This window comes from Dromaius novaehollandiae, chromosome 2 (genome assembly GCF_036370855.1).
Source record: "Dromaius novaehollandiae isolate bDroNov1 chromosome 2, bDroNov1.hap1, whole genome shotgun sequence".
Lineage (NCBI taxonomy): Eukaryota > Metazoa > Chordata > Aves > Casuariiformes > Dromaiidae > Dromaius > Dromaius novaehollandiae.
Genome location: NC_088099.1, coordinates 40320116 through 40337301, shown reverse-complemented (window position 1 = coordinate 40337301; position 17186 = coordinate 40320116). Strand labels below are relative to the sequence as shown.

The window sequence follows — 17186 nt, the reverse complement described above, 5'->3', positions numbered from 1 at the left end:
GGTATGCCTTCAGCTGTTCTGAGCAAATGGATTACAAAGTGTGGTGCTCGGTTAAAAAGTATAGAAACTGTTTGTTTGTTTCATACAAAGTTCATTGGAAATCTTTGCTTTCAGGAAAAAAAATTAAATCTTTCACTTTTGGTTTTAGTCTATAGGGAATATCTTTAAAGGTTTGGTCCAGTCAGGAGCTTGGGGATGCTTTGAATTCCGTCGCATCTCAGTAGAAGTTCTGTCAATGGTGGCCATGCAAGTAAAGACTATCCATGATGCAATGAGAAACAAGAAAAAGTGAGTATTTTATCACTGCTCCTTTATCATTCTTCACAGACTGTAAATACTAAACCAATAAAGTCTTCCTCCAAAGTTCTTTTGAAATCCTTTGTAAATACAGTGAGGGAGTAGAGGGATAGCATTAAACTACCGGTGTATACCTAAATTAAAACATAACAATAAATGTGGGTACATTCATGGTTCTATAGAAACCCAATTAAAACTTTGCTGTTGAAGTTCCTGTCCTGTTCAAGTCAAGGCCTGTGAAATGATTGCATCATATGGGTCAGAACATAGATGAGGTTCATTTTTGCAAGAAGTATTGGGGGCTCCAGGGTTTCCCAGTGTTTTTGAGACAGGCCCTCTGTTTCCACTGTATCATGTTCTTCCTCTTCACTTTACCTGATACTGTCTCCTGCCCTCTTCAAACCCACCATCCCTATCAGTCCCAGCACTGTTTTATTGGTAGGCTCAGCAGAGTTACTGAGTTGTGCTTCACACTTCATTTCACCCTTGGTGATGGCAGCTGTGTTGTCTCTGTTCTGCACCAAGTGAGGAATTGACCTATGATCATTATACTTTCCTCAGACAAGCAACCATCAGAATTTTATATTCTGTCTCTTGTCCTTTGCGTTTATTCTGCACATTTTAAAGCTAGTTCCTGTGACACATACTTCAGCCATACACACTTTTTGCCCTAACCGTCCAATTTTTTCCTTCCAAATTCAGTGCTGGCCACAGTGAAGCCACAGTTCACTAGAAGCTGGTGCCTACCAATGAAATGCCACTGTATGTTTGCTTGAGTCCTCATAAGCTTTTCTAGGAATTGACTTGTGGTCACTATGGGAGACGGATTCCAGGGCCAGGTGGACCTTTGTCATCTGACCCAAGATGGCTGGCTTTGTATTATGTAGTTGCTTACATCTAACTTAACAGTAGCATTTTAATAAATATGTATAATCTTATCATTGTTATGACAGATTTTTTTTCCTTGGTGAAAACATTACATTGAAATCATCAGTTGAGATATTTATTACAACCCAGGATATACAGGTTGGACAGAACTACCTGAAAATCTGAAAGCACTTTTCAGGTGAGTATACTATCGGTTAGCATTTTGATTACAGCACACCTGTCACCTAATGCCACTAGCCTTGGTTTGTAATGAAGTGCAATTTTTGTTTGCTTCAGAACTTCTATGAAAAGATTCAGTATTGATGTTGTGTCTGCTGGTACAATATAATGACAAGAGAATTAAATGAGTATCTTGCCTTTTTTCTTTGGGTCTACCTGTAATTGTAAAGGTACCTGTGAATACATGAAATGTGTCTATGCACGTGCAAGAATATTCGTTGTCTTATGACTGGAATAAATAGGAATCCTCACAGCTACATTAACCTAGTAAATTAAGCATCTATTTAAGCGTGAAGCTGTCACATTATTTCATGGGTGTAGGCACGCATATGTTCTTGGATATTTCATAACTACCAGTTGAAAACAAAGCCCTACTCTTATCTAATAAAATATTTGATGTGTGATTGTTGAGAACCTGTGAAAAATATATTGTACTGCAAACAATTTCACATGCTTTTGGACACTGTAGGACAGTCCATTATCTCTTTCTTAAAGCACAAATTTATGCTTTGTGTCTTAACACTAGTCTTTCAAGGAAGAAAGTTTTGAATTCAAAAAGTGTAAAATCTGACTGTATTCTGCATGCTGCACTCAAAAAGTTTGTGTCAAAATAGTGTTCCGAGAGTAAATTAACCTCCATAAGCAGCTGCTACTGCCTGATGGGCAGTAAAATGATGTCCATTTATTCCAGTTGGAGCTGCACTTAGAACTATTTGGTAATGTTCTTTGACTTAAAAGGTGCAGAGACTGCTTAAAAAGTGTCATCTAAATTCTTTACTCTTTCAGTAACACGTTTTGCTGATTTAACCCAGACTTGAGGAAAAAATGATCCTGTGATTTCATTTTTTAACATACTGAAGTTCAATGGGGCAAGCAGCAGGGCATTGTCAGGCTGTCTGGGGAAGCAAGAGTATAGGCTTGCTACCTGGGATCTGCTTTTCTGAGCAGTAAATTGCTTTGGTTGATGTCTAAGATAGAAGCTTATGGCAGAATTTGGCCTCATGGTTTTGCTTCTGTGAGCAAGTTTAAACACAAATACTACTTTCTTCCACAAGGATTTAAAAAAAAAAAAAAAAAAAAAAAAAAAAAAAAGCAAGGCTTTGGCGTTATTTCTGCTTTAGCCGAGGAATTTCTGACACTGTACTCCTTCAGGTTTTCACTGCAGAAAGACACAAAGTCTGCTAAAATTAGAAAGCTGTTTGCTGAGGCACGCCTCATTCTCTTGCCAACTAGACATCCTGTGTTAGATGGCAGGACTGGGCAGCAGCAGCAATTAGCTTTCTTGTTCTTTGAGCCTAAATTACAATCACCTGTGGCAAGCAGTAAATGGCATCTCTTTACAAGAAGGAAGTTAGGATTTTAATTCATGTGCCTCTACAAAGATTTTTGCTGAAGGTTTCCATTAGTTCTGCCTTTACCTGCCATGTGATGGGGCAAAGCAATCAGGAAAGCACTATTCCAAACAAAAGGATGCCTATTCTTGTAATGTTCTCTATTCCTTTGGTGGGGAGAAGTCTTCCTAATCCAGATGATCTTAATTAAAGACAGTGCCTCAAATCTTGGGGGGAATACTGGATTCTTCCACAGCTGTAACAGCATGCCAGGAGCAGCAACATGGATATAGCCATAACTGGACTTCGAAACGACTCAGCTGGCATGTAGCTTTGCTAGAGCACTTTGACTGAGACCAATTATAATTAGCTGGGTCTTAGCAAACATTAGAGGGAGACCCTGAAAGAGGTATCCTCTCTTCCTCCCACTTCTAATGTTTGACAACTTACCTTGATGCTTTAATAAAGCTTTGTCATTAATTACCACCTGAGAACTCTTCAAGGCAAAAGTAGGATTGTGTTGTACTGAGGAAATGATGTCCGGGCATGCCCTGGATTCAGAGCCTCGCATAAGAGAGTGCAGAGTCCTGAGGATTGTGTCCACCCCTGTGATGCCTGTCTGTGTGGTGTGGCTGCCTCCTTTCCATGTTCGGGCAGTCTTCCACATATTCCTCAAATTGGATGTTTTATAGAGGGTTGCTTACTGTCTTTCTAGACTATATGCTATTGATTCATGTCAGAGATGAACTGATGGACTAAAACACTGGTCTAAGTTTTGTCATGCTCAGATGTGAGCGGGAACAAAATAAATCTTTGCATTTGCCAGTAGTAAGAAAAGTGCTACATGAGAAACATATTTGCTAATTCATAGCCTACATGAAGACAAAATTCAAGATCTCTTCTCTGCTATTATGTAACTTAAATAGTGATTTAATGAGGAACTTGTTTAGTCCTTGCATTATCTCCTTGTGTTCTTGTTGAAGATTTTTCTCATTTATATCATTAAAATGGCTATGTTTTTGTTTTAAAAGTTGGAACTAAAAGCTGAGTATAGAAATGCACAAATGAAACTTCCAAAGGAAAAAAAAGTATTAATATCCTCCAAAAAATAACATCCTTTTAAAAATGGCAAATAAAATGATGGCTCTTTTAGCAATGGCAGGGTGTTGCATCTGACTTCCAGACCCTCTACAGCTGCTGGCAATGTCTTTGCATTGTTCATGGCAAGTGACACCACTGCAGGCTGTGCCTGCACTAAGTTTCTGTAGTACCTGTCTTGTTAGCTCTGCACTTCTCAGCTATCTCATTTCTATACACCAATGTTACTGAATACTAACAATCAACAGAGCCTAATTAGCTGTTTTTACTTTGTAGTAAGGTCCTTGTTAGCTTTGACTGACACTGTTGATTGTAACTCTCTTGAGCTGTGTTTTAAAAATGTTTGCACACATCAGTCATTTGATTTAAGCGACTTATTCTTACCATGCTTAAATACTGATCTGTGTATTTGGATTATGGGGTTTGTTTTCTTCCTTAGACCCTGTGCCATGGTGGTTCCTGACATTGAACTGATCTGTGAAATTACGCTGGTTGCTGAAGGGTTTATTGATGCGTGCTTGTTAGCCAGGAAGTTTATTACCTTCTGTACTCTCTGCAGGAAGCTGCTTTCTAGACAGGTGGGCTTTTGGGTTTGATACACATTAATTAACACATATTCACTTGGAAATAGTACAGCTGGACATTGTATAATGGTTGGGTTTTATGTATATAGTCTTGTCTTTTATTTCTGAGACACTTTAAATCGCATATCAATCCTTACCCACCTAGGTAGGGGTTCAGAAGAAAGTGCCCTTTTCTCTGATCTTGGCGCACAGTGCATTAATTTTGCAATAAACAATTGTAAATCACTGCTTAGTACCTGGGATGGCTAAACTAAATTGTGCTGTTGCATAGTATCTTTATTAGAAATAATCCTATTTGTTAGAAGAAAAACTTTAAAACAAAGTAAGAATTATTACAAATCATAAATAATGTATTCCATTTGGATGAATGTTTGTATAAACATCTCCCAGTAAATATGGTACAAGTTTGAAAAATGGAAATATATCATTGCTGGATAATTCAATTAGTATACTAGGAAGAATTCATATTCAAAATAGTTATTTTTAAAAAAATCTATAATTTTTAAGACTGAGAAGATTCATCATTTCTTCCCTGTAAGCAGACTGCTGTAAAAATGCATAGCTTGCTCTTAAACAACCTACGAGGCAGCAAACTGAGCAAGAATTTGCAAAAATCTTGCCTAAGTCTAAACAAAGCTTATCAAACCTTGGATATTCCTAAATTTTCCAGTCTCATTACCAGCTCCATGTTCAACTTCTTTGCGTAGGTGGAGTATTTTGTAAAACATCGAGAATCATTTTCATTGCTGATACTCAGCATCTTTGGTATTTCAGAAAGAAAAGTTGTTTTCCTTGCTGATGATGAAGTGCCTTGAAGTTGTAAATTGCTTTTTATTTTGTTTTCTTATCTATGTGATATATTTTGTACACTTGATTCATAGTTATCTTACATGACAGTGACATGCTCTGATAGTGGCATCTAGCTTCTGAGAACTGTGTATCATTAAGTTCTGATTTTGCTGGCAGTTGTCTTTTTCTTTTTCTTGGTAATACCAGTTGGGTTGTATTTGTGTTGAAGTCAAAGACTGCAGTATATGTTTGCATACAAGACAACTGGTAGCTAGTTCAGGTACCGACAGCAGGGTAGCTGCAACCCAGGTGGATCTGTGAAATTGAGGGAGGGGTAGTGTGCACATTGAGGAAACTGTAGACCACTGTGACTGGTGTGGTGCATGCTAATGTGAAAACATGGTGGCTATGTAACCTTTGGCTGCACCCACACAGAGCTTGGAGAGGGTGATCATCCAAATATCTACCCAGCTGCTTTTTCAGTGGCTTTTGCAGCCTGTGTTGAGCTCTGTGTAGCCACAGTTCCACTGCTAGCTGTACTAGAATCAACCATCTGCGATCTCTATGTGAGCTGTAAGAACACCTTTCGGTGAAGTGTAGGCATAGCCTTAAATTTAGAGGGCCATAAGTTCATGGTAAACACTTTGAGCCATTGTAAAATTAGCTGTTACTTCAGCGAGCATAACACTAAGCTCAGTATAGGGTATTCCCTTCAATCATATAAGGTGCTGTTATTCAAACTGTGTGTAAAGCTCCCAAATATTTCAAACTCATTCTCTTTCTACTTCCATGTTACCTAGGAGAGTGAAAGAGGTCAATGTCACACAGCCCTGGAAAAAGGAGGAAAAGGGATTGAAAAGTGTATGTGTGATGCAAAATAAATAGTTGTGCCTTCTACATCAGCTATCTGCCTTCCCATTGGCAGGACTTAGGGGAGGATATAGGCTTCGTCTATGTCCTTTCATTCTCAAATGTTTCTAAGTTTTTCCTCTATGCTGAGTAGCTTACCCGTCACTCTTTAACTTTGGCGATAGAGCTGGTTTCAAAAGATGCTGTTAGTCTGCACAAATTTCTTGTTTGGGAACAGAAAGGTACTGCTAACATCAGGTCAAATTAGTAGATGTTTGACAGCAATTTTTTTTGCTTGCCTTGATTCATCATGAAGACATAGTTGTGCTGAACACAGTTAAGACTTGAAAGCGTCGGAAGGTTTAGTTAAATACAAGCTGTGGGTGTTAGTGCTGAGAATAACTAAAAAGGCCAGCTCCCCAGGAAAACTTGACGTCTTTGCTGATTGAAGTCTCCTCTTGAAAATTTCTTCCCCACAACGTACCCCTGTGATGGAAAAGTAAAAGATTTAGAAATGAGAGAATATAAGGAGTAAGGAGCTATTGAACATTTTGGAGTACACTCTGACTTCTCAAACTTAAGTCTGTTAAATTCTCAAGCTGTGAGAAGAGGGTTCAGGTGTGTTGCATCCTTCTGCGGTGCTGGATAAACAGAATGTGGCCTGCTGCTGAAACCTGTTCCTTCAGAAAAGTCAGCATCTTATTAAGTTTGTACGTTTGTAAATAGTATCTACTACTGTTTGAGATTGTTACCAGAGGAAAAAAGGCCAAAATGGGTCCAAAAGCTTCATAAAATCAATCACATTGATGCTTCTCACAGTATCCTTCTGGACTTTTTATCTTCTGGTACAAGTTTTGGCATATACAAATAGCAAAATGGTGGAATATTAAAAATTAACTAGATGTACACATTTCACCCTTGTATGCTTTTGTTTTACTACACTTTAAACACTGGCCTAAAAACACTGCAAGACCACAACATAAATAGTGAAGAAAAAGATGTCATTTTACTCTGCATAAACCAAAGTTTTGCTTAAACATTAACGTTCAGTTTAACTAGTCATGTTAGCATAGGAAATTAAGGTATTTTCACAGGACCACTACGACTAGGGACTTCATGCTATAAAGTCAGTTTTGGTAGTTGCTGGCTTGCTGAAATGAGACAAGTACAGACCTGAGGATCAGGTAAAATCTTAACTTAAAAGCATAAAAGAGAAAGAGCTGCTTCTGGTGTGTTGTCTTTGAATAAAAACAGAATCTGAAAAAAAGAAAGATTTAACACTCTCGCAGTATGTGGTTTACCATCCTTTTCCAGGTACATATGCAAGCCTTAAGAGACTTCAGTTTGCCTAAAATAGTGACATATATACCAGTTTTCATGGGCCTGATCAGTGACCTGTTTCTGGCTCTGGATGTTCAGAGGAAGAGGGACCTGCAATTTGAACAGATGGTTAAACAATCTACCCTAGCGCTTTGCTTTGCCACCTGAAGAGAGCTTTATTCTCAAAGTAAAAGAATTCATTGCTTTTAATTGCTCCCTTTAAGAGTTTTAATCAAAATAATTGCAACTGAGTTGTATTGGACATGAAGATTATCTTTCAGCACATTATAGTACTGATAAGGCGTTCTCAAAGTCTACATATTTCAAAGGCATTTTATCGTGGCAATAATGTGACTCAGTAGGATAAATATACCCATAAGGAAACATATCCTGTTCAAAAAAAGCTGTCTTCATTGACAAAAATGTTTCTTAGTGTACGCTACTAAACATTGGTGTTCTGCAGCATAGTAATTACTAGCGATTATTTATAGGGAGGAAAAAGGAGTAAGGGAGCAAACACATTATAAAAATAGGAAGGTGTAGATTTTTAATGTGCCTGGTTACCTATAATTTTTTGCTTTTTTGTTATTTCTGTATAATATAATGCATATTGAATGCACTAAATGCATGAAACATGCATGTACATGTATGTATGCATGCATACAAAAGTTTTCTATAAGCTAAAATTAAATACTAATTTTAGTTTGAATTGTAGAGAGGGTGAAAAGGTGAAACGTAGAGATATTGGAATGCTGTTGGTATATGGACCAAATAAAAAGTGTGCTTATTTGTGCTACTATGAAAGTATACCCACCCTCGTTCAGAGGACATCTGCACCTTCTGTATGAGTACACTGCTTTCCTTTATTAAGCTTTATTGGAAACTGAAATAACTGGTTAAATGTGACTGCTCCCAGGATTTATAAAGGACTTTCTATTCTGTCTTGTTCCATTATCCTGACAAAAGGGTGAAAAACAATAAGCTGTACCTTAGAGTAATACCAACTTTCCAATCAGCCTTTTATAGAGCATTTTGATTCCTGTTAACTGGGTGAATCAGAAGACGACCACTAAGGAACATGAACTCATTCCTTTTAGACTTTAGAAAAATCAATGTGTATATTCTTCATTAAGACACAAATTCATAAGGAGCCAAGCTCCTTCCATTCTGCTGCTCACAGAACTATTTCTTTGAAAGAAATTCATTTCTTTGGTATTCCTCGTATGTATTACTTTAGTGAGCTGATTTTGTGTTTTACCTGTATTTTACCAATTACTCTGCTAAAGTGATCCTGACATGGCAAAAGAATGTGATAATCCTTCTATACCCTTGGGTTGGCACAATCCAACTGGAGCATGTGGCTGTATGGCAGAATAATAAGACTTATTGTCACTTGTTGAGGTAACCTCATTTGTTAAAACAAGCCAATTCTCTTTGAGTTTTCTGGGAAACAAATGATGTTGCTTGATGCAACATCAAGTCAGCTGAAGCAAGTCGGCTGAGAAGTTTATCAGTTCATTTTTCCTGTTAAAGGGAATAGGAAGTTTTGAAAAAAGTGATTTTTGTGAATTCCTGTGCCTCTGTAGTAAGGGGACAACAGGAGAGCAAGTGTGCTCACGATGTGTCCCTTCTGTGTGGTAGGTTCTTCAGTTGGACGAGCTGCTGGCAGTGCATCACTGTGCATGTCGTTGGAAATGCAGGGACCGAAGAGAATAAGGTACCTACCTACATAGTTCTTTTTCTGTCTTGCATTGGAAAGAAATTGCCCTGATTCTCGCCAAAAACATTGTGTGTGGTGTTTTTATCACCTTTAACTTAGGCTGCAGTATAACAACATACTGTTCAGGCCATCCAGCCAGGCACATGATGTGCAGTTGCAGACCTCAAAAGTTACAAAAAAATTCTAATTTTATATGTTGTTTGCATGTTCCAAGGTGAGAGTAATGCACTGAATAATCAACATTCTATTTGACAGATAGACTGAATCACTTTGTTCTGGAAGGCAAAGCAGGATGCTTTAATTAGGCTTCTAGACAGAAACAGCAGAATATACTGCCAAAACAATAGATGAATATTTCTAATAGACAATGCTTGTCCATTTCAGCTACTAAATATTGGCAGCCATGTGGCTTTTCTTCACATATATGCTTTTCCATCAGAAAAGATGGACTTCAGAGTGCAGCTGTGTCAGAATGGGATTCTCCCTCACAGTTCTGATAGACTAAATGAAAATCTGTGGCTGAAGTAGCAGGGAGGCATGAGTAAATAAAGATGAACAGTTGACTGAGGGTGAGATTTGCAGTCTGAGACCCAGCTCAGAAAGAAAGCCAAAAGACTGTATCAAAATCGTGTCCCTAATGTGCAGGCTGTCCCTCCTCTTTAGGTTCTGAAAATTCTGCATCACACATACTTGAACATGAAACAAAAGGGTGTTTGGAATGACCTTAACCCAAAAGCTGTGATAACTAATAAACTGTTTGGTTTTATACATCATTCAAGCAGAGAATAGAAAAATAGTCCTTAGTACAGATGTTCTTTTCACTAGAAATAGATGCTAACTATAAATAGACAGTGCCAGAATTTGGAGAAGGTGTTGGAGATCAACTTCTTGTGTTCTTCCATGTTTTGATGCAATAAGGCGTGGGTTCAGAGCACTGATGGTTCTGGAAAGACTAGAGACTGAGCAAGGTCCTAGAAGATAGAAAGGTGCTAGCCTGAATGATGCTGATTCAGCTGCCTTGGGCGGAAGCGTTTTCTCCGTGGGCCCATGAAACCTCCCATATCTTACTCATATCACTAAGACTAATGGCAAACTCTCATGCAGCCAGAGCAGAAATAGGTCATTATAAAATAAAATGCAATTGTTTTGCTCTATCAGATGTTTTCTGAAAATATTTATGATTTTAATTTGAATAACCATCTAATAAGCAAGCAAAGGAAAAGCTATGGTTTTAAATATGCAACAAAAGCTGTTTGTTTCAGTGATGCAGTAAGACTTCTGAAGTTTTAATTACTGTAGAGTGTATTCCTTAAGCACTAAACTGATGAGATTCTACTGAAATATAACTTGCAAGTCTCCTGTCTTCTCTTCTGAGAGAGCAAGCTAAATGTTACCTAAGATGGGCCAAAATGATTAGTTTTACATGGTGATATAGATCCCATGTGGATTGAGCCGCTCAACACTGTTATGGATGATGATAAGGTAAGCAAATAGGAAGCCTACAGGCTTCCCTTCTATCAGTTTTCACATTTCCATCATCATTTCTTTTTTTTTTTTTGGGGGGGGGGGGGCACGAGGGCAGGGAGTGTTCAGGTGTGAGTTCTTTTTTTTGTCTCATACCTTCCATTTCTTTAGTTTTCACTATTGCAAAGTAATATTTTGACATCTGAGTAACGCATGTTATCTCTTGCCTATTTTGTACAACAAAAAAGCTTGAAGTCATTCTGCATATGCTGTAAGGGTGATTGTGCCGCCTAGTGTGCAAGTTGTAATTCAAGGTGTCAATTGTAAGATTATTGAAGCTGGCATTTGGAATTCCTTTCAATCAATCAGACTTAAGATTCCATGAATTAAGTCTTTATCTTACTGCAGCAAGGAAGACTAGTATTAGAGAATCTAAGTATAGATCAGTTTGAAAACTAGCAATGATACCCAAACTTCTTATTCTTAACCTTTAAATTGTACAGTTACTTCAGTTATGCATATAAACCAATTTTGTTGGCTGTCTGAAATGCTGTAACGTAATGAAATCCAAATCTAAAATCTGGATGTAACTTCAGAAAGATTATTGTAGTTTACGACTTGCTGTTAAAGTTTTCTCTTTTAAGCACTTGCACCTATCAAATGTAGTAACGTTCTCAGGCTACTTGGAAAGGTGCCTGTGGAGGGGCTATTCACGTAGTTTAACCTGAGCTAATGAGAAGAAGGCGGCTTTTCTAAGGGACATTCAGAGCACCTGAATTTAGGCTCCTGCTGTGAATCATTTCGTTTTTCAAATGTTTTGTTTCGTTTAGCTTCCCCTGACTAAAATCAGCCTTCAGGATTACTCTCACTGGTGACGCAGGCTAGTCTTTTGAATGAATTAAACCAAAAAAACTCACAAGATGAAGTAAAACCGTATGATTTTTGTCCTTTCTTGTGTTTTTGAATTAAAAACTATAACTGAGGTTGAATAAACTTTGTTTAGTTAAATTCAAGAAAACGTATGTGTGTATGAAGTGTTACAGATAATCTTCAGTCCTTTGTGGGGCTATTAGAAATGCAGACTTTCTCTGAATTGTATTCTTATTAGAGTGTGTATCTTAACTTGCTTTTGCCTAGTGCTTTACTGATGGTTTCGAGGTTCTGACTCTCACAAGCAACGAACATGTGCTTACAACTCCATCAATGCGGCTGCTGTTTCAGGTACACCATTTAAGAACTGCTACTCCACCTACAATGTCTGGAGCTGCTGTTCTCTGTCTGAACACCCAGGATCTTGAGTGAAATCCATAAGTATTAACAATACTGATTAGCATTTTTAAGAAACAAACACCTTGAAAGTTAATTAGTCTAATGGGAGTAGACTCCATTACTTCTATTAAATCTTCTGTCTAGTTTTTACTGTGATAATAGCGGGATGATTTAGTTGATGGATGTGTATATTGTCAAACACACAATCTGGAAGATTCCAGTATCAGTTAAGTGTTTTATATTTCCCTCTTATCCAGACTGCTCAGACAGGGCAGTAGTGTACTGACTGTCCACTCTTTATAATGCAAATTTGGCAGCAGCGGGACCAATGTCTTAGGCAGTGAAGTGAATAACTTGCTAGCGTTGTCTATCAGCGTTGTCATCTATTTATACTGTAATTAACTTATATCTGATTCTGTTAAGGACATGGGGGTTTGTGAACAGCCCCAAATTGTCTTTCTGTTTCTCTTATCCCTGTGGATCTCAGTACCGCTCTTTTAACTTGTTTTAGACCTATGCTTCAGGCAAATTCATTACCAACCCCACCCCCTTTTTTTTTTTAAGAACCTGGATTTTACCTTTTCTATGATAGTATAAAAGTAGGGAATTTAGTCACACTTGGGTGTTCCTAATCATCAATTTTGTGTACAGCTTGCACACTGGTATTGTAAATAGCCTGTTCTAAAAGAACACAAAGTACATCTAGAATCCTTGCTACAACCTGCTGTTTGGTGGTCCAGCAAGCTGTAAGCGGGAGCAAACTATCAACTAGGACCTTTCTCCCTGCCCTCCCTAGAGTAAAAGATGCAGTCAAAGAAAGGGAGTATAACCATATGCTAGTGTACTTGGCTGTCATAACAGCTCTTAAAAATACAGCAGCATGATGACCTTTACATGAACAAATAAAAATGTTGCAAGACTAGCAGTACTTAACTGTGGTTTACAAATACTACTGCACTGGGTTTGCATTGCACTAAAGACAGTTACAAGCAGTTCTCTGAAGTCAACAAAATCTGTTTTTTCAGAGCCAGAGGGAATGAATTTTTTCTTTTCTTAACTTCTGCCTCTCAAAAACTTGGATGCTTTCCAATGTCTTTTGCAGGTATGTTGCCAGCTGGATAGAAACAAGGAGACGCCAATCAGAAAAGGCTAACCTGACTATTCTCTTTGATAAATACGTGCCTCCATAGTTAGAACAAGCTTTAAAACTGTCACAGCTATTCCTGAGAATAGTATGGTGCATTAGGATTAAATCTATTTATATTTTATGAAACAGTATTTCTGAAACATCTACTGAGCATGTGGTCCTACATGGGAGAAGAAACACTTAAAATTACTGTGAATTTTCAAGGTATGAGATTAAATTTAGTGAATATATCAAACATGGACACTTACCTTGGAGACATGCAAGAATTCAGAGATGTCCTATTGTAGAGGTCCACTTGTAATGAGAAGAAAGGTGTTTATGGCTCTGGGCATAATCCCATGACTTCTGAGTTCTTGTCTTGCTTCAGTTATTGCTTCATGTAACTTAGGACCAGCCATTTAATCTCTATAGAAGCATTTTGCCTCTCTATAATGAAATGTTAGCTAAACTTATTAGTGTTAGTTACTCTCATTCTCTGATAATGATGCCAGAAGTTATTAAATGTTATCAAAGAATGGAGCTGAGCTCCATTTGTTTCATACCTAAACAGTCTGATACTGCACATCCTTATGTTGGCTTTTTAATTTCACTTAATATGCCTAATAGCCATTCTAAATGGTTCTGAGTGTTTGCCTTACTGCTAAGTCAGTCAATATGAGAGGGGGAAAAATAAGAGTTGTATGTTAAGAATTTGCCATAACATACATGCCTGAATTGTGTCATCATTTTCATATACCTCACTTTAAATACTGTGGGGTGGAGGCATTTTGATAGAATCACATTTTGTCATAATGTCTCTCCATGCCTTTGACTTCCTGAAAGGAGCTCCTAGACAATACGGAACAACAGCAAGGAGTTGCAGTCTCACTGTGTATATTTAAATAGTTGCTTGAGGTCACTGTCACCTCCCCAGAGAGTAAGACTCACAGGTTGCTCTCTTTGCTTATTTATTTATTCCAGACACTCTGTTCTCTATTGGATTGTTTGCTGACCCCTGAAAATGTGCCTCTGGATTGCCCCGGGGAGCTCTATGAGATGTATTTTGCTTTGCTTTTTGTATTTGGGCACTTGGTGGGTCTCGCTCTCAAGATCAAGTTAGAGGAAGTGACTACACTATCTCACTGTGCTTGAAAAACATATATTTAAAAATGTATATGTCTTTTTTTAATATATAAATGTATACATGGCTAAATGTGGGTTCCACCCACTAATACTGATAGTGGCTGCAGAGCAGCAGCCTATGCATCTGATTTGTTGGCCTGTAGTACTGTATACTTTAGCTATCAGAGTTCATCTGGAAATGAGCTAACTCAACTGGAGGGAGTAGACTGCCTACAGTGCAAGGTTCTGTGCAGACTAATGTACCATGCATGGTGAAGCCATGTTTACTTTGGAAAGTGTTACCAGTTGTACGAAGTCCCTGGCTAAGCAACAAAAAGTAATCTGAAGGTCACTCCTACCAGATTTAAAGCATCTGGTAAGGGGTCTGGACAGACTCATGGTTACTCTTCCTGCTGGATTTATACTGAGAAGTGTAGATATCACCAAGGCATTATAATACATTTCCCTTAGTGACATGTTTTGATGTGATGCTGCGAAAGGTTTGGGTAAGAAAGTTGTAAAACTGTACTATCACTTATCAGTGATTTGATTAGATAGATCTTAATTTCTTGGCAAATATCTAGTTATACCTGCTTATTAAAGACTAACAAGAATACGGTTAGCTCTACTTCAGTGTAAATTAGATGACGCCTTTGTGAAAAAGGCACAAATTTATGCATGCATAATCTGTAGGTAAAGAAGCAACTTACCTAATTTTAAGCAGCCCATTAGTGCACCAAGAGACTGAGAAGAAATTTTTGGAAGAAAAGAGACATTAATGTCTGTTTTCCTGTCCTTCCAAAAGACTTCCTGTTCTGTGGAGATGCTCAGGAAGGTCTTGTCTGAAGCAAGTCATCCCTGCAGTCTCACAGCTGTATAAACTGTTTAGCTGTTTAAACTGAATTTAGAAATTTTAGGAAATAAAAATATTTGGTCTGGATGTTTTCAGAAGAAGGCCTGAGTTTAGACCCTTAAGCACCATTAATACTAAAATATTGCTTTGGTGTTCTTGATTATTTCATCAGAGTGTATTTCATCGGAGTCTAGAGGTGTATGTATTTCAAAATAAAATTTATTTCTGATTCTGTTGTTCATATGCGTCTGTATCTGCACTTCATATGAGTTTCTTGATATGGAAATACAGTGTAAACAATTAATGCATCATAACATTTTATAACCTTCAAATTACCAAGCTGAATTCAGCCACTGGTGGCTTAAGAAGATAAAGGCAGTGAAGTTTTCATCCCAGGGCACTGCGTTTGATTATTATCTTGATCCAAAGACAAGGAAATTCATGCCCTGGACAGATAAGGTTTCAAATCTTGATGTGGGCTTCAGATGCACCTTTACAAGTATAATACATGCATGCCAGTGATCACACTGCTGAGTATTGTTAGATGCAGTAACATTTGTGTCATGATTTCTGATGCCTTCTTAGATGCCCTGAAAGTAACATTCTCCAGATGTGTTTGGATAAATCTTTACTGTCTTGCCCATGTGCCTTGAGCTGTGGATTGGGGGTTGATGGTGAAACAAGGCTTTTATAGAGTTTTATATTACTAAAGCAGTAAACAGTGTTCATATTCAATTTGTTAGTGATATAAAACCTTTTTCCATAGTTGGAGAAATTTTGGCTCCAAGTCTACTTAATGGTTTGAGCACTGGGCATAGTGTCCACAACAACTGTTTACCAAAAATCAAAGCCTTAACATTTGTCTGTTGCTAGCTTTCTGCACAGGTATTCTTTTACCAAGAAAATTCTGTTCAGGCGAACAAAAGTGTATGAGAGCTATTGGCAGGAGATCATCAGGTCAAGAGCATAGTGGAAAGGTGATAAACCTGCAAAGTTAGAATTAAATTTGTGGAATGTGAATTGTATAAATTGTGATAGAATTAAAGTATATGCCTCTCACTGGAGGAATAGAAAGCATGAGCAAGTAATTAAATATTAATTGCCTTATTTGGGGGTTTCATTGTTTGGTTGTTTTTTAATCTGATTTGCATAGATGGTTCCCAGATACTTTGCAGTGGTTGGTTGCATTAGTTTCTAGGTCTTTTTCTTTTTAAAAGCTTAAACAAGTAGGATTTTTATTGGGAGGATTAGAAGGTTGCAGACATAGAAACATGTAGTTATCCATTACCAGCTATCTTGTAACAAATTGTCTTTGTAGGATAAAATTTGGTAGGAAAATGGAGTTTGGAAGAGAAAGTTTTATAAGGCAGTGAAGGCTTTGTGTTCACAGTAAGTAAAGTTAATCTGTTGTCAACTGTTTGCCCAAAGAATTTTAGATATGCTGAAAGCCAGGCCAAATATTAAATGAAATACAAATGTAAAAATTATACAAAATACCTGTTGCACTAGCCTTTGTTTCTCCACCAGTTTTGTGAGACTGGCATTCTGTAAAAGCTGAAATGGAACCAACACGTTTCAGCCAAAACCTGATTTCAAAATCTTCCTACTAAAAGAAATCAGAAAAGAATTTGAATGCAAATCTTCACATGGAAATACTATGCTCATGAAAAGTAATCCAGTAGAATATTTTGCACTAGTAATTATATTTGAGAATGAGAAAAAGGTGTATCCCATTTTATTCCTTTTAGTATACAATTCTAGCCATATGTCAAGAGAAACAGAAATTACTGTGTGCTTTTAAAACTAAAATGTCATGCAAGTGTTTGGTTTTCTGTTTTTTTTTTCTCCTTTGCAGTGTCAGGCAATCCTTGTTCACACATCTGAGATGGCATGTCTCAAATATTTTATTGATTTTTGACTCTTAGCAAAAGGGAAACCAGTCATGCTTGTTGCAAATGCTGGAGCAGGAAAAACAGTGTTTGTAGGCGATAGGCTTGCTGCTCTCTCTAATGACTACCTGCTAGCTAACGTTCCTCTCAGCTACTGTACGACGTCAGCAGTGCTGCAAAGTTCCATATGGATGTAAGAAACCTGTCTTCCCTCAAATGCAAAGAGGAGAATTGTTATGCAGTTATTAAGGTCTTTTCTCAGGGCAATGGATTGCCCGGGAAGCAAAAGCAGTGAGTGGCCATGGCCTTACTACCTGCACACCCAGTCCAGACCTGCTCGGTTCCTGTCTCCTTCCTTGCCAGCCATC

At 37.7% G+C, this 17186-nt stretch overlaps 1 protein-coding gene across 1 annotated transcript in view; it reads left to right on the top strand.

The window, feature by feature from the left end:
• Nucleotides 1–17186, top strand: part of DNAH11 (dynein axonemal heavy chain 11) — a 154524-nt gene that overhangs the window by 40921 nt on the left and 96417 nt on the right. Inside the window, 21 exon segments of the mRNA XM_064505461.1 lie at nucleotides 2–38; nucleotides 149–288; nucleotides 1251–1303; nucleotides 1306–1363; nucleotides 4273–4411; nucleotides 7150–7239; nucleotides 7370–7528; nucleotides 7530–7562; nucleotides 9017–9051; nucleotides 9053–9092; nucleotides 9759–9898; nucleotides 10450–10480; nucleotides 10482–10577; nucleotides 11718–11866; nucleotides 12931–13013; nucleotides 13016–13066; nucleotides 13931–14028; nucleotides 14031–14071; nucleotides 15256–15409; nucleotides 15411–15428; nucleotides 16791–16998. Coding sequence (XP_064361531.1) covers nucleotides 2–38; nucleotides 149–288; nucleotides 1251–1303; nucleotides 1306–1363; nucleotides 4273–4411; nucleotides 7150–7239; nucleotides 7370–7528; nucleotides 7530–7562; nucleotides 9017–9051; nucleotides 9053–9092; nucleotides 9759–9898; nucleotides 10450–10480; nucleotides 10482–10577; nucleotides 11718–11866; nucleotides 12931–13013; nucleotides 13016–13066; nucleotides 13931–14028; nucleotides 14031–14071; nucleotides 15256–15409; nucleotides 15411–15428; nucleotides 16791–16998 — 1853 coding nt within the window.